Consider the following 23,184-nt stretch of genomic DNA (forward strand, 5'->3'; position numbering starts at 1 on the left):
GACATCCCTTCCTACTGGGAATGCTTATACCCCAGACCTAGAGCTAGAAAAGCCCTCTGCATTAAAACTGAAGTCTAGATTTCACCTGTCCTTTTACTTACAGGAAAGGGGCTAGCTTATTAAAATAAACTTACATGTGCACAGAGCTTAAGACATTAAAAGCACATCTATCATGTTAATTTCACTTGATCTTTACTATCTTTTTTTCAAAGTCCTCACTGGAAAAAAAGATTTTACCATCTTGCACTGAAAGTATTTCTGAAGTTCTAAATCTTGGCTGTCTTCTGATACATTCTAATGCAGATTAAATATAAAAAATGGATTGACATACTCTTTATATAAATGATTCATAATTTGAGTTAAACATATTTTGAATCTTCAAAAAATGTCATTTTCTTTTAGTTTTTCCCCCTTACTTCCCTCAGTATTTTCCAAACTTTTTATCCTGAACCATAACATTTAATAAAGGCCCCAATTTCTTAGGATAATTTCCACCCCTAATTAGAATTACTTGTCTGCCTTGAATTTGAGCTTTGCAGTAAACCTGAGGAAATTACTTTAACAATTTAACAGAATAATCACTAAAGGTAAGTAGTTTGTTCTCTTTTCTCATCACCCATTGTTCTGTATTTCAAAGGATACAAAGGCTCCAAGTATGAAAAGAGCATTAAAGATATGATTCTGGAACGTGAACAGCGCCAGGCCCATGTAACAGAAGATGACGTTCTCAGCCAAGAAGTTCATAAATTCAAACAACTGAAAACAAAACAGAAAACAAAACCCATGAATTACGACTCAGCTTTGAGTCCATTTAATTTCTTGTGACTTTATTTGGTGACTGAATAGTCCTCCTGTAACTGGCAAGGCCATCCTTTGGCCTTTTGCTCAGCCTCTGGCGGGGTGCAGGGGCCCTGCCTATCCTGCCAGGTCAGCTGACTCTACCCTGGCTCTCTACCCAGTGACAGATGCTGCAGCCGTGTCAACATCCCACCCTCCTTTCCAACGGCAAGGCTGCCAGAGGTACCCCAGGGTGAGATTAACTGGCATGATCCTCCATGGAACAATTCCTACTAGGACGAAAGAACAGTCCCTGTTACAGAAATTGAAACTACACGATTTGCTTAACGTGTACCATAGTGAACGATGCAAGAATTGTTTAGTGGATACACGTGAGTTCCCAGACCCTGAAGAACTAAATAAAAAAAAGAAAAAAAAAGCTTTAGCTAAATTACCTTCCTCAGGCAGGCAGGAAGGGCAAACCTGGAAAACTTAGAAACCTGTAGTGAGGACGAATGTCGATTATATTTCAAATTAGAATAATCAGTATATTTCAAACTTCAGACAATGCGACTCATTAAACTGACTGACGTAGGTATATCCATTAAATGTCTACAATCTCCAGCTGGTAAAAAGGAAATGATTAATCCCAGGGATCAGTTAATTCAGCAAGAACACAATCAAGACATCACATTCAGTCAGAGGGATAGAGTAATAACATGTTATGCTGAGGGATGGCCCCAAGAGTTATTCTTAGACCATTAACTAAACAATTGAAGTTGAACAAGAAAAACATTCTCCAACTTCCAGATTAGAAGTGAAAGGGAAATGTGTCCAAGGGCTACAGCAAAGGGAGATTTAGAAGAGATTTTAGTTTATGACCCAGACTATTCATTTGGAAGTTCTGAAACTTCTTTCCCAGACCTACATAAATCACCATGTTAGGTAGACGTCTCCGGAGACATTTCTCTTGATTTTTTAAGGACTCATTATTTTTTCATGTAATTTATTTACAGCCCCACAAATAATGCCCAATACCTGTTCACCGACAACTGACAGAAAGAAAAGCAGAATCTTGTCAGACGCATTATTTAAAACCAGTAATAGAAAGGATGGATTAAAAAAAAATCACAGCTCTTTTGGTACAGGATGGTCTTTCTGCAGGGGTTAGCGATCGTCGATTACCCTGAGTACTCACTTTACATTCTAGGCCAGCCCATCAAAACAAACACCGTCACTCAAATAACCACAGACAGCTTGAAAATATAGGGGGAAATGTAGGAGATGGGGGACACTTTTCTATCTCATTATGTCTTTACTTTTTCAAAAAGTGAGATTTGGCTGCTGTCTTAATCTGCCATAACATGTCAGGCTGCTATAATAAAATACTATAGACTGGGTGCCTTGAACAACAGAAATTTATTTCTCATAGTTCTGGGTCTGGGAAGTCCAAGATCCAGGTGCTGGCTGATTTAGTTCTGGTGAGGGTCCTCTTCCTGGTTTGCAAACAGCAGCCTACTTGCTGTATCCTTACATGGCAGAGAGAAAGAGAGATCTTCTCTCTTGTGTGTCTTTTTCTGAAGGCACTAATTCCATTCATGAGCACTTCACCCTCATGACCTAATTACCTCCCAAAGGCCCCACCTCCAAATGCCATCACACTGGGGATTAGGACTTCAACAAATGAATTTGAAGGGGGTTAAGGGGAGACATTCAGTCCAGAGCAGCTATCCAGTTTTTGACATTAATAATCACGTATCAAGGTTAAATTCATAGGGCTTCTCCTTCTCCGGTCCCAATTCCAAGTGTCTTTTACTCTAGAGGGGACATTTTGCTGATTAGGATCCATTCAGCCTCTTGTTAGTGGTCATACCCCAATTTGCCTCTGGGGTCCACCTCTTTCCCCACGCTCAGCCCAGCGTGTTTGGTTCAGAAATGTGTGTGATGAATTCAGCAGTTATTAGCTGGAGTTAGGACTTCTGATTGTGAGACATTAAAAAAAAAAAGTAAGTTAAGGAAACAAGGGATATGTCTGTACACGTATGAATCCATCGTGTACTAACATATACATATACACATAACTTGCACTCCACTTTACAGACGTTTGACATTCCTATTAAATTTTGTTTTTTACCATGAACATGTTACTTTCATAGCTTAAAAAACTGAATTAAATTATAACAAAAATTTTAAAGTGGAATAAAATACTTCCCAAATGTTTTCCTTCTTTAGCCTTGCTTAAGCTCCAACTCTTCATCTTTTTACTTTCAGGAAGTTATCAAGCATTCTTATCTAATATTTTTCTTATTTTCTTTAAAAGTTGTTCTTGAGTGCAGGAAAATACAAACAACCACCAAAAAAAGCACTTATCTTTTTGTGGAACATCTTTTTCAGTGATTTCTTTATTCACAGATCTATAGATTATATAGACGACATGCATTATGTTACATAAATCTGACTGTATTTTTATATAATTTACTTTAATTAACTCAGTAATATTTCACAAGCCTCTTTCCATGGCAATAAATCTCAGTCTACTGAACAATTTTTAATGGCAGCACAATATCCCTTTGTATCTTCATACCCAATTTTATTTCACTGTATCTATTATTATCCATTATTAGACATTTGGTTGTTCCAGATTTTCCCCTTATAAACTTATAACCTTATAAGCTCAGTGCTGCACTGAGCATCTTTATACAAATCTCTCTCCCTAGCTGAGTGATTACTCCTTAGGTGAAATTCCTAGATCTGGGCTACTTCTGTCAAAGATATATATTAATTTTTCTTTTTCAACATACTACCAGCCTGCCCTTCAGAAAGATTATACCAATTTACATCTCTAATAATGGTGTAGAGGCCGCCCTTTCCTCACACTCTTGCCAAAATTAATTTTTATCAATTTTAAAAAAACTTTGACAATCTAATATACTCACTTATTTTAAATTGTAGATGGTTGTTAGCATTTTAAAAAAGATTCCCTTCATAGCAAGGCAGCAGCACTGATTAGCACTCCTTTGTCTACTTATATCATGTAACAACATTCCTCTGAATGAATAGGCTTCATAATAACTTCCTTCTCAGGGCACTTAATGAAAATGTGTGGGCAAATTCAACTTTGTGTTTCACATGCAAAAATCTCCTGAAGACGTGTTTCAGAAAGAGAATGTACCTTAAGGCCAAGCTGACAGAAGCAACCAATTTGACCATTAAACCTTTATTGCCTGAGTCTGGCCCAGAGTAGTCAATTACTGAGGGAATAGATTTACTGGTCGATTTTGGAAAAAAGAAAAAAGAACAAACTCCACCCCCAAACCAATAATAATAATAAATGTCTAACTAGTTAATTCAGTATTTAATATGAATAACCTCGAATCTACTTCCTTCCCATTCAGGGTCAATGAAAAATAACTTGAGTCAACATTTTATTTATCCAGTACAGTAAGCAACATTTGTTTTATTTCCCTTAATTCACAGTTTGGGAGCCTGTGGAGGGGACCCAGGTTAAAAGTAATATTTGCTTAGCAGAGCTTTTCTTTAGGACAAAAAAGCACGTTTAATAGGGCAAGCAAGACTAGGGAAATATTTAAACTGCATAAGAGGACAATCTGTGTTTAAAAACTCAGAAAGTTCATGGTAACAATTTACATGTTAAACAACATAATCTGGTCAGCAAACCGTGTTCTCTAAAGACTTATTTGATACTATGTTTTTCAGTTGGTGTTACTCACTGTACTTACTAGAAAGTAAGAAAAAGTCATATCTGTTTTATAAAATATGTTTATTACTAATTCTGATTGACTTTTTCTCCTATTAGTAAAAGAATGAAACAACCATATTACTGTGGTTCATGTACAGAAATATTACAGCAGTTCACTATACCCTGCTTTACTAATACTAATTAAATTCACATGAACTCCTCAGTATGGCTTTTATTTGACTTACAGTTTGTTTCAACATATTGACTTTCATTTACTTGGCCAAGTAATGCACTGAAATTCATTTTAATTGGGATGTTAAAGAACCTACAAAACTATAATAAAAGTGAAAGGAAAGAAAGAACTAACTATATTCTTTTATTTTCCCCATAATTTTGTCCTGGGATTGATTTTTTGTTTGTTTGTTAATAAAATTTACCCTTATTCCTAACTGGGAGCCTTCTTTAGAGAATATCTCAGATTTCATTTTTTTACACATTATTGGGTATATCTATAACTATTCTGAACAAACTGGAGTACAAGTAAACAATTTTTATTCCTATATTGGGGGATTTGCAAACAAACATTACAATATATTCTATTAAAATTATAAACTTTTGCTCCTGGGATTCTAACATTTGCTTAGTCCCAAGTCCTGAGGAAATCTGTTCAAGGTGAACCCAATAATTCCTGTGGGCTCTACAGGTAGCATAGGACTTGAATTGTGCTGAAGACCTGTGACCTTTACCACCAGGACATAAGGGATCTGAAAGCTTTGTTGCCAGTCAAGGTCACGGTTCCCAGAGTGAAGCCTCTCCTTACAAAGCCGAAGATCTATAGTTACAAATAAGTACAAGTGCAATCCTTTGAGATCCTCTTCTAGATTTAGGACACTGTCATAATATCAGTATCACTACTTCTAAAATAGTAATAATGCTAATGGGACTCATTTTTTTAGGACTTAACTTGTGCTAGGGAACGAGTTAAAGGCTTTTGCTTACTTTAAACATTTTTAGCAATTCATGTCATTATGAAAAGAAAACTCATAAATTGATAATATTATTTCTATTTTACAGTTGGGGAAATTGCACTCAACCATAGTAATGCATTTGCCCACGTAAAGCTCAATAAAGGGAAGAACTGAGTTGTCCTGAGTTTTGTCCAAGGCACATGCCACTTCTGCCAGACTAGGCTGCCTCTCCGTTAGACAAGATTCAGGTTCAGGGACAGCGAGAAGTTTGTAATAATAGTATTGGTGAATATTTGTAACACATTACAGTCTGCAAAGTATAGTTTCATACATATATACATCCTGTTTGATCATCAGAGCAACTCTTCCCTAGATATCTTCTAGGGAAGATATCTGTGACTCCGACCACATTGTTTTTCAAGTAAAGAAACCCGAAAGGTAAATTTCCTCGTACCCAACGAGTGGATGCAGGGGCTGACTTGAGGTAGGGGATACTTATCCCCCCGCAATGTCTATTACCATCTGCTCACCCAAGCTGATTCTTCCAACACTTTCCCTCCTCTCAAAGTACAAAAAGTAAAAACAAAGGTCTTGCCATGCATTTGTAACTTCAAGACAAATCTCCTTCCCATTCACCCCTTTCCCCTTAGAGAAATTCTGGACTTTTCACTGTGCCTTACATAATGATCGTATATGGTTTTATATGTATATTATGATACATATATATATCTTGATATCTCTATGTATCTAGGTATCTATGTATCTATCTATGGCCTAAAATAAGACAAACTTCATGCAATGTCTCTGCCCCATTTGCAGGAGGTGGACTGCAAATCCAAGATCAGATTCTTCAAGGTTAGGACTATACAGGCCCTGAAGTAAAGGAGGTTCAGAGAGCTCCTTTACTGAGCTAACCAAGCTGGTGCAAATGATTTTCAATACTTGATTTGGGTATTTTGAGCATGGCGGCTATCTCCCGCGTGGTATAACATCGATTGCTCTCAAGTAATGTCTCGATTTTGTCACGATCAACTTCAACTGGTCTACCCAACCATGGGGCATCATCGAGCGAGAAATCTCCAGTGCGAAACTTTGCAAACCACTTTGGACACGTTCAATCAGTCACAGCACCTTCTCCATACACTGCACAAATCTTTTTTTGCATCTCAGTTGCGTTTTTACCTTTCTTGAAATAGGAAAGCATGATATGCTGAAAGTGTTGCTATTTTTCTTCCACCTTCAATATTAAAATGGCTACACAAAAATTCACCAATTTTGATGTCTTTTTAAAATGCATGCTGTCACATACAATCTAACAAAATTGACATGATATGACAGCTGTCACATACAATCTAACAAAATTGTTTCGAATGAAGTTAAAGACAGCTAAGTGCTACTAGAGCCATCTTACAGAAAAAAAAACAAATGAAACTTTTGGCCCACTCAATATTTCTTTGTTTGAGAATTCTTGGGTTCCTTATGCACTCTTGGCTGCTACCCAGCTCTCTCCCCTCCCCTGCATCTTTCATTGTTTTCTTTTAAACTTAATTAGACTTTTTAAAAACATGAGAATTTCAAAAGCACAGCCTATAAAAACACAACAGAACACATTTTATGAAGATGAATAGGCATCATTAAGTAAGTAAAGCTAATATAGGAAATAAATGTAGTTACAGCTACAAGGAACTGAGCTTCATTAAACCGAATACATACTATAGCCAGATTTTCTTGAAATCCTTAAGCTTATAACTTAAGGGGAAGGTTATTTTCTATGAATTTGCTAAATTACTTTAGCCAGTAAACACTGATAATAGTGCTCTTATTTCTGGAGGTTTTCCAGTTTTGATTCTTCCTTTTTGGGGGGCTATTAAGGTAAAAGTGTAGAGTTTTGTAAGGTTGCATTTAAGTTAATACACTATTACGTTAAGAATAACTTCTCAAGTCTGCAACTTCAAAGTTCTTATTATCATGATATTGATCAGGAATATTGGTTCACCAAATAAGACTGGCCTTAGATCTATTTTGATGAATTTAAACACATACACACACACACATGCACATACACAGGCACACCAGAATATAGGAACACAAATTTCAAAGGTAGAGTCACCTTGTGATGTATGTAGTCCAGACACCTAGCCAATGCTTGATTGCTCCAACACTCTTGTTAACGGTCTCTCCAGCTTATAACTGAACACAGCCAAAGGCAGAAACCTCACCACTTACCAAGGAAGCAAATGGCATTTTTAGACATCTGTAACTGTAAGAAAATCTTTCCTTATGTTGAGCTGAAATTTCATTCTCTATCACTTTCAACTACTTCTCCTACTTCTACTACTTTAGCTCATAAAAAAAATAAGTCAAGTAGGGTATCATTTTATTCCATACTGCTTTGCTCTAACAGCAGAAAGGGGATTTCCATCAGAAGAGTTGCAGTTTAGGCAATTTTACAGTGTAGGCAGCAAATGCCATTTTTCATCCTACAGTCTTGTTAGTCTTGAAAGTAAACATTTTGCTAGGAGTTTGTGGTTGGCATGTGGAGCCTCTAGTCTAGAATACCTGCAAAGGCTTGGGGGGCTAGAGTAACCAGAATTATGTTCAAATAAGTGTTCTCCAGAAGGATCTTCTCAGCAAATCTAATAATACTGGCCTTCAGGAAAAAAAAAAAAAAAAAGGAGAGGGCATAACATAATTTCTCCATGGTTTGGCCAACAAATAAATTAGCTAGTTGAAACAATATATTTTCTTTGAAGAAATTAAAACTTTAAAAAAATCTCTTAATGAAAAAACCAAGAGAAACATCGATATTGTTAGGCATTGGTATAAAAAAATTCACACTTCACACATTATCAAAAATTTTAAAGGTCATTTTCATTTAGCTATTTTCATTTCATTTTCATTTAGCTATTCTTAATCTGTTTTCTTATTCATCTTGTGTGTCTTTTTATCTTTATAATTAACCTATGCTGAATTCTTTCTTGAGCGGGAGTGTGAAGAATGTACACAAAAAGGAAGATTTCTAATGATGTCATTTCTTTAGGTCTCTGAGTTGAATACCAATACCCCAGCCCTTGCCACTGATCTGAGTGACAACCACCCACAACATGGCTGAGGATATATTGCTCCATCCACCCTGAGAATATTGTGCTCTTTCTACATGAAGATTTGGCACTGGCAACATACAGTATACTGAGCCCCAAACACTGTGAGCTGTGTTCAACTTCTTCCTGCCATCCCATTTCCTTGATGAAAGTGTTACAAATGCCTAAGATTAAGGACATTACTCAGTGTTGTTTTATGATCAGCTATTTCACAATGTAATGCATAGAATATCAGGACAAATGCAAAACACTAGAACCAAACCAGTATTCACTGAGAAAGGCTTTGCCTCAGTATTTCAGATTGAGAAGTTGAAGCATGTGTTTGGAATAACACTTAGTTGTAAAGCTAGCTTGAAAATTTCCAGAGATTCTTTGCTTCATGTTATGTTACACCTAATAAACACTGGCATTTATGTTAGTGCATCTATCATGTTTGAATTCCTTTGATAAACTTTCTGAATGAGATAATTTTGAATAATTTACTGTAATGGTACGACAGTAACCAGAACTTCTCAGAAAAAACTATTTTACCACCCTTACCCCATCTCCTATTTTTGAGGGAAAGTAATTTGAAGACTAATTCAACTGATTTGCTATCTAACCTGACCAAACTCTTTGTTCAACTTTTCCTTTTGCTTTGAGGTCATCTCTTGTACAATACATGGAGGTAGGTTTTTCACAATTTAGAATGTAAAGAGGTATATATTTTTTCTTATGTATTTCAATCTGATTTTAAGTCTGATACAAGTATATAACACAACTTTATATTATACGTAAATAGTAATATTCAAACTCTTAATTTTTTGTTTTCCAGATGGTTAAAGAGTTCATTGATTTGACTGACAGAGAAAATATCACAACGAAGGGTTAAAAAGTATTTTAATTAGGAAGAAGATTTTGAATTCAATTTCTGAACTATGGTGGATTAGATTATGGAAAGGCATTCAATAGAAGGTTTGAAGCTTAGAGTAGAACATTGTGCTAAACATGATAAGACATTGGAACATGCAAAAGAGTCTTTATAAATCAGAGAAATCAATGAAAATGAGACCAAAATATATGACAATTGAATGACGCCATGTAATTAGAAAACAGCTGCAAATGATTTTTATGAAGGCACGAATATCACTAAATCAATAGCTGATGAAAATTAAGTTTGCTTGCCTTGTTTCTTTGTAATGGAGAGTTAAAATGTAGTGAATGTAGATTGTCAGTGCTCGTACTGAACTCCAGAAAACTCTTATTTTACACCGATTAACTTTGTTGAGCTTCCTTTTCAGCAAGATTTATAAAGCCCCCCTCCCTGAAGCCTCTTTGTATTGAAGCTACTGCACACCCTTGACAATATAAGTAAAATGTCAAAAACTATGAATGATTACAGTACGTGCGTGTATTTCTCTTTGTTTCCAAGGAAGGCAATTATATTTTCACGTAAAAACCAGGCATGCCTAAATCGATTCTGTATGAGAGTTTTAGCTTTGACTTACTTTGGTGGTTTGGAGCTAATTTTATTTTTGTTCCAAACTCTTTGGGTATTTCAGAGTTACCACACAAAGATCCCTCAGAAAGTTCTCTTGGGCTACATGTGTATTTTCGATGATGTTCAGAATGAGTTTGTATGCAAAACAAATCATATTCAAATACCGAGGGAAAGACTCAGCGGTAGATATGCACTAGAAGATCTTAATCAGTCTCTACTCTCTAGTTTAACCCTCCATTCCTTCTTACCACATAAATTTTTAGGCTTAATGAGAGTCAGTTCCACTTGTTCCAAAGTCTGTTTATCTTTGCTTTAAATTGGTATTTGTAATTGCTAATTTAACTACGTAGATTAAGTGTGACTATGAAAGAAAGAGTTGATGTTTTTCAAAACTAAGTTAAATGTGTAGAAAAAACTTGGTAAAATTTAGTTGCATAGAAAATGATACTAAATTAGTGGTGAGCAGGACAACTATAAAACGTTTAAATACAGAAAAAATTCTTAACGTATATGCTTTGCTGATGTCTTTAATTCTTGGCTCTGAACTAAAGACACAGAAATAGAAACTGGAAGTTCTGGTAGATATATTTTGGGTGTGCTTTGTGCAAGAAAGGCATCCTAGAACCCTAAGATTCAAAGAAAAAGCATTGAATCTTTATCAAAAGATTGGCAAATTAATATGCATTTATGTAAGTGATGATTAAATGTTGGAGGTATTTGTGTCATTTTAAAATGATTCCTTGCTTTAACTGACTTTTCCATTAATTGACTGATGCTAATTTTGTTTTAGATAAAAGTGGTGCCTGCTTTTCTCTCTTTTAACACTTTTTTGTATTTAATATTTCCATTTGATTATTTTTTCCAACCTCTTGTACCTGTTCCAAATGACTAATATTCTTCTTTATCTCTTTAAGGATACTAATTATGCATATTTTAAATTGTTGGTTTGCCGTTTCCAATAGTTTTGCTTCTTGTGGTCTATGTCCAGATTTTGGTCTCTGTTTTAAGTGGTTGTGCTTTTTGGGGCATTTTGTTATTTTGGCCTGTGAGCCCATATCTTCCTGGGGTCCATCCTGTCTGCCAATGTTATGAGGAAATGTTACGAGGGACACACACTAGAGTTCCTTCAGTGATTTTTAGGAGATGCGCAGGGATGAGCTCCAGGGTGGAGGAAGCCCTCAGCACCATCAAACTTTTGATCACCCCCCAAAACTGAATTGGTTTCACTCCTCTGGCAATTCGTCTGTCAGGGATTCACCCTTAAACCCTTAGAACATAGCAACACTGGGAAGAGGCAGAGTCTCTCTAGGTCATTTTCCATCATCCTGAGGGTTTGGAGGCACAGGAGATGGAGGACAGAGGATGCTCAAAGGCAGGGCAACTGGTCATCCTGCACTTTTATCAACTTCTTCACTGCCCAGATGCTACTTCCAGGGCTACCACGATGGATGCTCTAGGCTATTGCAGTGAGGCGGGCGAAGATCACCCCAAAACAATAAGGGCAAGAGGCAGATGCAGAAGTTAAAATCTCTAACTGATTCTCTCTTCCGACTCCTGCTTTCGCTGCTGTGCAGGTGTGGCCATCCTTCATACCACTTTGACCACCTCTGGCCTCTCCAGGTGTTCTTATAGTTTTTATTACTTGCTTGGTTCCATGTTTTCTCTCAATCATGTAGTTTCTCCAGGTTTCATTTGGGAAGAAGGAGCCAGCAGCTGAAGCTAGTTTGCTATCTTGTCATCACTGAGTTTTGTATTATTTTTAAAGTTAAAGTTGCTGATTGAGAATGATAAATGGTATTGAAGTGTTCTCCTCCATAGGGGTTTCTGAGTTTAATTTGAGTCAAACTACTGAAAAGCCTGCTCAAGGCAAAACTGGGGATATGAGGTTGTCTATGGCCTATGCCCTCGGCCTCTCTGCGTGTGGAAATTCCTCCCTTTCCATGGGTGAGGAAATCATATATTTCAGACTTTTGAGGACCGACCTATTTTCAGACACTTTGTTCTTTTGTCCCCATCTAAGTACTATTGTGCTTTTCTATCCTCTATTCTATTTTTGGTTTGGAAAACAAAGTTACTGTACCCCAAGAGATTTCATTCCTTGTACCCCTTATACTTCATACGCCAAATATCCTAGAATTTTGACTTCTGGAAAATCAAACCAAAAATTCAGAAAAATAGATAAGTCACAAACAAGCAATTTCTTAAAGAAGATATACAGAGCTTCCCTGGTGGTGCAGTGGTTGAGAGTCTGCCTGCCGGTGCAGGGGGCGCGGGTTCGAGCCCTGGTCCTGGAGGATCCCACATGCCGCGGAGCAGCTAGGCCCGTGCGCCACAACTGCTGAGCCCGCTCTCTAGAGCCCGTGAGCCACAGCTCCTGAGCCCATGCGCCTAGAGCCTGTGCTCCGCAACGGGAGAGGCCACCGCAATGAGAGGCCCGTGCACCGCCACGAATAGTAGCCCCTGCTCGCCGCAACTAGAGAAAGCCCGAGCACAGCAATGAAGACCCAAATAAACGTAGCCAAAAATAAATAAAATAAATAAATTTTAAGAAGATATACAGATGACCCCAAAACTAATCTGTAAGTTCAGAAGGGCGCCTAGCACACTTGTTGTGTTTGTCACTGAACACCAACTCCCAGCAGAGAGCTTAGCATATCATAAGGCTCAATAAATATCTATTGAATAAACAAAGTGAATAAAAAGGGAACTCTAAGGAATTGCCTGTGTCACTGTAAGTTTGCACAATCTTCCTTCATGGAAATTTAGGAAAAATATAATAAAATTTATAAGATGTAAAACCTTGATCTGAACAATTCTACTTCTTGGAATTTTTCCTAAGCAAATAATGTGACAAGTATACGTAGATTACATCAAGATGTTCATTCCTTAAAATAAAAAGATATGGAAGACAACCAAAACATACATCAAAAGAAGAATACTTAATTTAAAAGCGATTACACTTCTGAAGGTTCACTGCCATGTATGATGTTTCCTATGGCTTTTTACCAGATACATTTTATCAGATAAAGGAAATTCTTCCCTTCTATACTTTGCCAGGAATTTTTTAAATAAATATTTGTTGAATCTTTCATATCCAATGCTTTTTTTAAATCTACTGAGATATTTTCTTTTCATTTGTTTATGTGGTAAATTATACTTACAACATTTTAATATTAGAGCATACTTACATTCCTGGGACAAACCCAGCTCAGTCATAACGTACTTTGTTTTACACTGATGAATTTGGATTGCTGATATTGCTTTCACAATCTTTGTATCTATGTCCATAAGTGAGATTGGCATACACGTTTCATTTTTATTACTGCCATTGACTGGTTTTTATTTCAGGAGTATTATAATAGTGTCATTAAATGACTTGGGAAGCATTCCTCCTTTATCTTTTTTCTTAAAAGGTAAGTATAAAATTGAATGATCTGTTTCTTGAAAGTTAGATAGAACTCACCTATGAAACAATCTGGGCCTTGTTTTTTTTTTTTGGTGAATGGATTTTTAGCAACTGATTCAATTTCTTTAATGATTATAGGTCTACTTAATTCTTTTTCCCCTTCAGACAGTTTTTTTTTTTTTTTTTTTTCCGAGTATCACAATGTTTACTGACAGATACAAGTATATAAAATCAGGGCATGAACATGACTTGATAAATTAAGTAGACTTAATTTCAATACTATAATGAGAGGGACCAATTCAAATTCTCACCATTTGTTTCACACCCACAAAGACCACTTCAAGGGCATTTATGATCTCTCAAAACTGACCAGTTTTGTGCAAGTAAACCATGTTTCTTTTAAAAAGACTTGTGCACTTGCCCAGGCTCAAGGATATTAAAATCTAGCAAATAAAGCCCATTACTAGAGGTAGAAATACAGGCAATATACTATTACGGCAGCAACCATCAATTACAGTTAAGAATTTTTCTGTAACAACCAGATGGATAATCAAATATTGCAACAACTCAAGTGTTACTGAACAGAGTGCATTTCTACAGTATTCAGTGTTGCTATTCAGTTTTCTAACTTAAAACAGCCTATGATAACTGGCAGCAAAGAAGGTCCTTGCAATAGACTGCCTCTGCTTGAGAACTTGATGTAATTATTGCATGCTGCTAATATACTATCTAAACATTAAAGATACTCCTAAAATATTTGACGGTAGACTATGATTAAGACATTACACTACAAAAAGACCTTATGCAGAAAGAAATCCTAACTGACGTGCTTCTGCTTTAAATACTGTGAAAATGCTAGAGCAGAATGAATTTTCGTAGTGGTTAGGTCAAGTGGAGTTACATCATAGCAACAGTATGTTTTGCATGATTTAAGGCTTTGGCTGGTTTTTTTAGTCAGCTTCTTCCTCTGATTCTTCTTCAGCAGTTTCTAGCCAGGTTAGCCACTGATTCACCTGGAACAAAGCTTTGCATTTCCCTGGAAACTCATGGGTTATATCTTCTTTCCAAGCCAAGAAAGCTTCTTCTTCAATAATCTCCATGTCATAGAAGTGAACAAAAAAGTGAAGTAACATGGCTTTCGGGAAGTTGCTATTGTAGCAGTGTACCTGAAGAGCACAGAGGGCACTGACTTGTAGATCAACGTGATCATGAAGGAATTTCTGCATTACTGGCTTGGAGGAAAGAAGCAGTTGTTTTTTCCTGCTCTAACTATTCTTTGGAAGGAGCAGAGGAAGAATCTGTTTCATCACTGGGTGGGTTTACTTCACTAGAAACGTACTGTAAGAAGCTAGTCATTAAGATGTTCACAAATCCTTTATCTACATGAAGTTTGGGAGAGATGTTATCTTTAATCCACTTATATATGGTTTGAGGAGATGGATCCAACTTTATTTAGCTTTAACGGTTCCTTCTCCAATTGGAGGAGTGGGAGTAAGAAACTGTCCCTTTCCTTCCAAGATCTCCAATATGCGGTCCTTATTCTGATCAATTTCTGGGAGCATTTTTTGCATATTGACTTGCTTTGTTGGAAAAGCTCTGTTGACCATTCTCGATCTTGTAATTTAGTTAAATGCTGAAGACAAAGTAAGAAGAGAGGAAAACGGGTGCCACTTTCCAGTGGTTGAGCTAGTTCTGAAATGCTCACCAGCGCCAAAATGATAGCATGAGCTGCAAACTGTGCTAAATATGATTTCACCAAGGGGATGTGAACCTCCAGTTTGGGGCACTGGTCCAGTACATTCAGGAAAGTCTGCATGAAGTTGTCACTTGTGGTTATCCCTTTCTGTTTGAGGAAACTGATCAAAGAACTTGCTTTTTCTTTATCTTCATCACTTCTGTCTAGTGACAGGATGATTACTTTGCTTAACATCTCGGGGAGAAAATGTTTAGGAGCCCTCATCTCTCTTACACCACTGACAGCTTCGTTTACATTTCCACTATTCAAATATTCGGTTACAACAGTTTCGGTTAATTTAAGCAGCTCTTCCTTTGATGGTGGTGGCTTTTTACTGGTCTTGGCAGGCTTTTCCTGAATAAATGGTAGATTAGTTTTGAGACCAAGTTGAGGTGTCTGTCCCAGAGGTGGTGTCTGAGTGCGTGGCGGTTGTGCACTATAGGAGGAATCACAGTTATCTGGCACTGGATTTTTATTCATTAGGAAAGACTGAGCAGGCCTCAGGCTAATCTCATCTGCATTAAGCTGTCCTTAGAAAACCGAGGCGGCATATCCTTCGACTGTCCTTGCAGCTGGGATAAGAGTCCCTGACTCTCATTATGGTAGAGCTGGCTTAGCCCCTGGTTTTCATAAACTTGCCTCCCATCTCCCCAAACTGCGATTGTGTGGGAGGCATGATGTGTCCCCCGTGGCCACTGAAGAGTTGATTTGAACTATGACGCCCCAGGGTGGGTGAAAATCTATACTGGAAAACTCCTGGACCAGTACCAACTCCACTACCTGGCATTTGTCCAAACATATCAGCAAGTCCTCCAAGTGCATCCCTATCCATTTTCATCCTGGGTGGCATGAACCGTCCCTCCAACAAGAAGTCACTTCTCATCCCTTGAGCCACGGGAGCAGGAATAAACACTCCTAGATCTTTTAATGCATCTTGACGGATTTGATTGATCATCTTTAGTCCATTGTCAAGAAAAGCCTTGCGAGGAACACAGTGGTGTTCTCTCAACTCTACAGTGTCCTGCAGTGGCAATTCCTTACTTAACATCAAGGAGCATATTCGGGCAAAGTACTGATCCATTAAGGACTTGGGTCGTTCATGGTCTAACCTAGGTCCCACTATCCTCATTACCTGACAGAGGCACTCTAAATCCTCTCCCATATCTTTGAGTTGGAATCTCTTCTTTTTTTCCAAAAGTGTTTTGATGCACATATAAGGATAGATTCATGAATAAGATCAAGCATTCCAAGTTCTCCAGTGAATTTGATGTTCCCCAACATCTTGATCTTAGCAATGGCTCTCTGTTCCCCCTCCGCGGGGAGGAGGGGATTTTCATGCTTATCACAGACATCAACGTTTCTGACTCGGTTTTCAAATTCATCTTGTAATTTGGAAATTAGGAGGTGTCTGAATGTTGTGCTTTGCTTCTGTGCTGGCTGACCCTCTGCTGCTGGACCATCAAAGTTTGGTGCATCTTCTGCCAATCGCAGACATAGCTGAGCATACAGTGAGCTATATTTTGGCTCTTCTAGGGCTTTGTCCACCGTCAGCAGTATGACCCCTTTAAGGATGAGTTTAGACTCTACACCCACATTGAGGAACTCAAGGCATAGCTTGTCGAACTTCTCAGGAGTAAGCTTATTCAGTATGCCTCTTAACTTTCCTGAAGATTGCATCATGTCGTTCTTTTTCATTTGCAGAGTTGTTTGCTGCAGAGTTGTCATCTCGTCTAGTGCCTGATGCAGGAATCCATTTCTGAGCGTTTTGCCCTGGGGTTTTCCCCAGGAACTGGCTGTTGCCAGCAGTCTTGGGGTAGTGCTGAGGTGCACCTTTACTTCTCCTCCGCCCGAAGAAGCACTGAAACGAGAAGCAGCCGCTTCTACCATCACACTCTCCACTTTGGCAGCTTGACAATGAAGAATCTTCAAAAGAATAATATTAATGGATGGGGTGGGGAGAGAAGGGGATGGGAGAAATGAAAACCCTTCACCGAGAACTCAGCAGCTGCCACTGCAGCTGTCTCCTCAGGATCCGGTCTTCCGGGACGGGGAAGGGAGGGGGAGGGGAACGGAAAACAAAAAACGGGGAGCCCCTTCAAACAGTTTTGGTAAGTTATATGGTTCTAGGAGATTGTTCTTTTCACCTAAGTTTTTAGATTTATTTGCATCGATTGTGCATGACATCGTCTTATCTTTTTAACCTCCACAGCACCTATGGTAATGTTCTCCTTTTCTTTTTTAACATTGTTAATTTTGGGGTTTTTTTGCATTATCCAGATGGTCCATTTTATTGGTTTTTTTCAAAGAAACAATTTTTGGCTTTGTTGATCCTCTCTATTGTAGTTTTGCTTTCCATTTCTTTTCTTTCCTTTTTACTGCTTTTACCTTTATTTTTTACTTAATTTTGTTCTTCGGACTTGTTCTGCTTGTTCCTTTTCTTAACTCTTAAGCTGATATTTTTACTCATTAAATTTAACTTCTTTGTAGTTTTTTTTTTTTGCGGTACGTGGGCCTCTCACTGTTGTGGCCTCTCCCATTGCGGAGCACAGGCTCCGGACGCGCAAGCTCAGCGGCCATAGCTCACGGGCCAAGCCCCTTTGTAGTTTTTAACATAAACATTAAAGGATATAAATGCTCTAATTTCATTTCAATACTACATTTAATTAGTTGCAAATTTTGATGTGCAGCTTTAATTGTATTTCTTTGGTAAAATTAAATACAAGTAAACAAACAATACATAAATATGCTTAGAAATAATTAGAACATTTCAGATGATAGAGTCCCCTTTGACTATTCCTCCTGGTCCCTCCCACATCCATCCCATGTAGTCTATTTTTTATCTAGAAAGGTATTCTCATTAAAATATATTTTTTTGTACATGTTTTTCAAAAACAGTATTATTTTGAAAATATGCTGAAGGAAAATATAGTATCATTTTAAAAATTTGCTGGTTGTAGGTTTACATATGACTAATTTAATAGATACTACAAAATAGCCCTCTAAATTAGTATATTTTTTACCTTTTCATGAGCAGTTTATTGGAATATCTGGTTCCCTAAAACCTTAAAACACCTAGCCTGGTCAACTTTTAAAAATTTTGTCAATCTTATGAATATTATATTATTATCGTTTTATTTGTAGCCCTGATTAATAGAGAGTTTGGGCAACTTCTCATGTTTATTGACCAATTGGAATTACTGTTCAATGAATAGCCTATCTTTTTCTTTAACCATTTTCTTTAGATTTTTGTTTAAAATTATTCTTGTTATATATTGAGTAGACAATGTGGAATACTTATAACTATGAAATATAAAAATAGATAATATAACATATGTCTACACATTCCCCATACTGTTAAAGAAAAAGAACATGGCCTTTATATTTCAGAATTGCTCTCTGCTCCTCTGATCCCATCCCTTCCTTTCTGTCTGTGTGGTAATCACTATCCTAAATTTTGTGTACCTTATGGCCTTGTTCTTTATACTTTTTCTGCAAATCTTAATATCTCTAAACAATATATTATTTTGTTGTTATGTTTTTCAAATTTATATAAATGAAATCACATTGAATATATTGCTCAATATTTTGTTTTTGAGATTCATCGTGTTGTTTTGCTGGAGTTCTGATTCATTCATTTTCCCAGCTGTATGATATAAGAAATGGAAATGCAGTTATCCATTCTACTGTTGATGAACATTTGGGTTGTTTCCAGTTCTTTGCTTTTATAAACGGTGGAGCTTTGACTATTCTTGTACCTGTCTCCTGATGCAGGTGTGAAGCACTTAACCAGAGAGTATCTACTTGGAGTGGAACTACTAGGTCAGAAGGGACATCGATCTTTTGCTTTATGGGTACTGTCAAATTGCTTCTCAAATTTACCCTCCCACCAGCAATGTGTAAATGTTCCAGTTGCTCCACACGCTTGCCCAAACTAGGCATTCACTGATTCATTCATTCATTTATACATTCACTCAACAAAAAGTTATTGAGGACTTACTATGTACCAGCCACTATTCTAGGTGCTGGAAATGCAGTAGTGAACACAACTGACAAAAACACTTGCCTTTTGGAACTTCAATTCTGTAGAGGAGACATTAAACAAGATAAACAACTAAAATATATAGCATATTAGTGATACGAACTAAGGTTAAAAAAATAAAGCAGGAAGAGAGATATAAAATAGCAAGGTTTTTTTTCCCTTCCAAGGAGTTCACTCTGCTGCCAGGGAGATGAGAGCCACAGCTGTTAGACAGAAGTCCTGATACTCTTGCCTGCAAGAATGAAGGCTAGAGTTAACGAACCCCCCTCCCCCCAGGAGAGGGCAAAACCTGATGGAGAAATATTGAGAGTGAAAGTGCAGAGGTCAGAAATGATCTGACGTGCCACGTGGCCAAGACAGGAAGCTAAGTAGGAAAAAGTGGGGTTATTCAGTGTGTTGGCTGAACCACCCCCTTCTTCTCACTGACTTTGTCCCAGAAATTTCAATAGCTCCGGATTATTTTTGGCTTTTGGTTTCCCTTCACTGGAGGCTGAAAAATAATTATCAAGGTGGATGTTGAAATTTTAGATAGTGTCCAATGAAACTATTACTGACTTAAAGTAAAGACAAAGTAAAGATCTAAAAACAAAGTGAAGATGCAAGCCAGGTAGACATCTGGGAGAGAGACAGCCCGATTAGAGCTAGCAGCAACACAAAGGCTCTGAAGAATATCAAGGAACCCAGTGTGGTTGGAACAGAGAAGCAGAATGCAAGAGATCAGAATGAGAGCCATGAACACGGTGCTCTAGGAACTTGAAGGACTTAGTGAAGGATTTTGGCTTTTACTGGGGAAGATGAGAGGCACTGGAGGGTTTTGAGCAACAGAGTGACATGGTTCTGATTATGCTTTAACACCATCATTCTTGCTACTGTGTTGCAAATAGAAGCCAGTGATGAAGTAGAAGGGCCAGTCTGATGGTTATTGTAATAGTCCAGGTGGGAGATGTCAGTGAACCTGGACTACAGTGGCAGTGATGGGGCTGGTGAGAGGAGAGAATATTCTGAATATATTTTTGAAATAGAAGTGAGATGATTTGCTGAAGGCCAAAGATGAAGTCAAAGATGACACAAAGATTTTGGCCTAAACAAATAAAATAATCCTAATGAGGTTAATGTCCCTACGAGGTAGGAAGAATTAATAGCCTCATTTAATAAATGAGGAAACCAAAGCCCAAAGAAGTACAGTAACTTGCCCAAGACCAAATAACTATGTATGTGGATCTGGGATTTGAACCCAGCTAGGCTGACTCCAGAATCTGTACTCTTAATCACTCAATTATATATGTTAATTTTTTTCAACCTGGTAGAATGGTTTGAATTCCTTATGTGACCACTGATTTGAACATTTTGTGATATATTGATCACTATTACGATTTCTTCTCATATGAAATATCTAATATCTTTGTCTAGTTTTCAAATCAATGGGTAGTTTATCTTTTTCTTATCGATCTGTAGGAATTCTTTATATATTCTGGAATATATGATCCTTTGGTAGTTATATGTCAAATTGCAAATATTTCCTCTTGTTTATCACTAGCCTTTCTCCTGTTTTTATGATGTCTTTTGATGAACAAATGTTCTTTATTTTAGTGAAGTCAAATAGATCGAACTTCTCCTTTATTTATTTTTTGTACTTTAGAAGTCTTCTGAAATAAAAGGAAAAATTAATCTATGCTGTTAGAGTCAAGATAGTGGTTACTCTTTTGGGGAAGGGCAGGGAGGTGACTGTAAGGGGCATTAGAGAGGCTTTTGAGGTGCTGATAATGCTTCTTGACCTGGGTGCTGTTTACACAGTTGAGTTCAGTTCACAAAAATTCAGCAAGTTGTGCACTTATATGTATTTAGCCTATGTATACTATAATACTTCAATTAAAAAATTTTTAAGTTCAATCTGACAGTCCCTTCCTTTTAACTCATGAGTTTAGTCCATTTACAGTTTTGTTCACTATTAATGTATTTGATTTTATTTCTACTGTCTGCTTTCAAATTACTCTGACTTTTCTATGCTTTGGGGGTTTTGTTGTTGTTGTTGTTCCCATTTCCTGCCTGCTTTTGTATTGATTGACTTTTTTCCTTTTTTATTTCCCACTGGGTTGGAAGTTATGCATTCTATTATAACATACATATCTTATGTAAAGTGAATTTCTGTTAGTACGCCCTTTCAATAACTTAAATTAAAATGCTTTGATCTGTTTGTGCCTCATTTTAATAATTTACTTTGGGGCTTCCTTGGTGGCACAGTGGTTGAGAGTCCACCTGCCGATGCAGGGGACATGGGTTCGTGTCCCGGTCTGGGAAGATTCCACATGCTGTGGAGTGGCTGGGCCCGTGAGCCATGGCCGCTGAGCCTGCGCGTCCGGAGCCTGTGCTCCACAACGGGAGAGGCCACAACAGTGAGAGGCCCACATACCGCAAAAAAAAAAAAGATGGAAGCAAAAATGAGAAAATAAAGTAAATTTTTTTTTTTTTTTTGGTGACATCTTTGTGGCCTTTGTCTAGAATGTGGCTTGCCAAAGATGCTTTGTTTTTGCCAGTTGTTCCACGCATATTTCCAACCTGGACCACATTTTAATTTATATTTTAAGTTTGGGTATTGCGGATATCATAGGCAGTATAAATTTAAACCATAAACTCTCATAAGGTCAAGCCTGATGTCTAAATTTCTCAGGGGATACATCTTTCCCCACCTAGAACCCACCAATGTTTTCTGAGATATTGTAGATATAGTAGCTCACATGTAAGAACTATTTAGGAGACAAGTCTAGCCCGGAAATTAGACTTGAAAATAGTTTAAAATCATTATTTGTATCCTCTTAATTCAATTCCCATTTATTTCCAAATATTGGTTGACTGTTTGCCTTATGTTAAAGATGTGCTAGTCACTGGGGATACAATAAGAAATAAAACATAATTCTTATTTTCAAGGAAATAATAGTTGGATAGAGAAATTTACAGTCTTGTTACATAGAAATGGTCAAAACCTAGTAGGTACACCACAAGTTCTCCCTGGTATGCCCATGACAGGTATTTAATTGGTCCCAGCTTTCGTGTCCATTGATTTTGGAAACAGCCATAAAACTCCACCTCTACATCATATTGTCAGTTCATCTGAGTCTTCATATATCATCCTTTCTTGCCTTTCCTGACCTAGAAGAAAGACCTGAAGCATCTAGTATTCCCTCCAATTATAACCAGCTTTCAAGGTCAGAAAAGACTGGGCACCAGGGTGGCATAGAAACAACCAGATCTAACAAGGATTTCCCTGTGCTACTTCAACACTGCCCTGGATATTTACCTACACTGTGGCACAACCTTGCCACTTCATGCCATTATATTCACTATATTAGAAACTTATAAGAATATAAGAAAGCATAAGTGAAAATATGCTTAAAAATTCAGTAAAACACAACCTAAAAGATTACCCTGAAAAATAGAAAAAAGGTCATAGAAAGAAACAGGATCTGTAAAGTTTCTCATTAGGCCAACTGCCTGCCTCTCGTTACCCACACCTGATTCTCATTGGGCCTGCCCGGATTTCATTTGGTTCTCAGGTCATTGCTTATATTCATATGGGGGCTACATAACAGGGTCTCTTCCAGTCCCAGAATTCCATGGAGAGAAAAAGAGAAAATGTCAATAATTAATGAACTGTCAGGGAGACACAGCTTCAACACATCCTGAATCATGTAAAAATTCCTACTCTACAGCTCTTAGGCGTGACCAGCGAAAGGCCAGCATTTAACTTTTCTGAATGTATTTTAATATAATGCTTATCTTTGCTTCCAAAATGCACAATTTCATAAGGTAGGAAAAAACTGATATCTAAATTAAAATGAAAAATGTGGATAGGAGTGACTTATTTTTACTTTTCACAAAACTCAAACTTTGCAGAACTTCATATTTTTCTTAATTTTTAGAAAAACAAATGAATACAATTAAAAAACCCATATAATTAATTTTATCAAAACGCAAAGCTAA

The 23,184-nt window shown here is 37.2% G+C and overlaps 1 protein-coding gene and 1 pseudogene across 3 annotated transcripts in view; both read right to left on the reverse strand.

The window, feature by feature from the left end:
• Positions 1-23,184, reverse strand: part of SLC9A9 (solute carrier family 9 member A9) — a 630,944-nt gene that overhangs the window by 212,631 nt on the left and 395,129 nt on the right. For all 3 annotated transcript variants that reach the window (XM_060011384.1, XM_060011385.1, XM_060011383.1), the window contains one exon: positions 643-756. In XM_060011384.1, coding sequence (XP_059867367.1) covers positions 643-756 — 114 coding nt within the window. The remainder of the gene's footprint in view (positions 1-642; positions 757-23,184) is intronic.
• Positions 14,383-17,171, reverse strand: LOC132424287 (eukaryotic translation initiation factor 4 gamma 2 pseudogene; annotated as a pseudogene).

Source organism: Delphinus delphis, chromosome 4 (genome assembly GCF_949987515.2).
Source record: "Delphinus delphis chromosome 4, mDelDel1.2, whole genome shotgun sequence".
In the NCBI taxonomy this organism is placed as follows: Eukaryota; Metazoa; Chordata; class Mammalia; order Artiodactyla; family Delphinidae; genus Delphinus; species Delphinus delphis.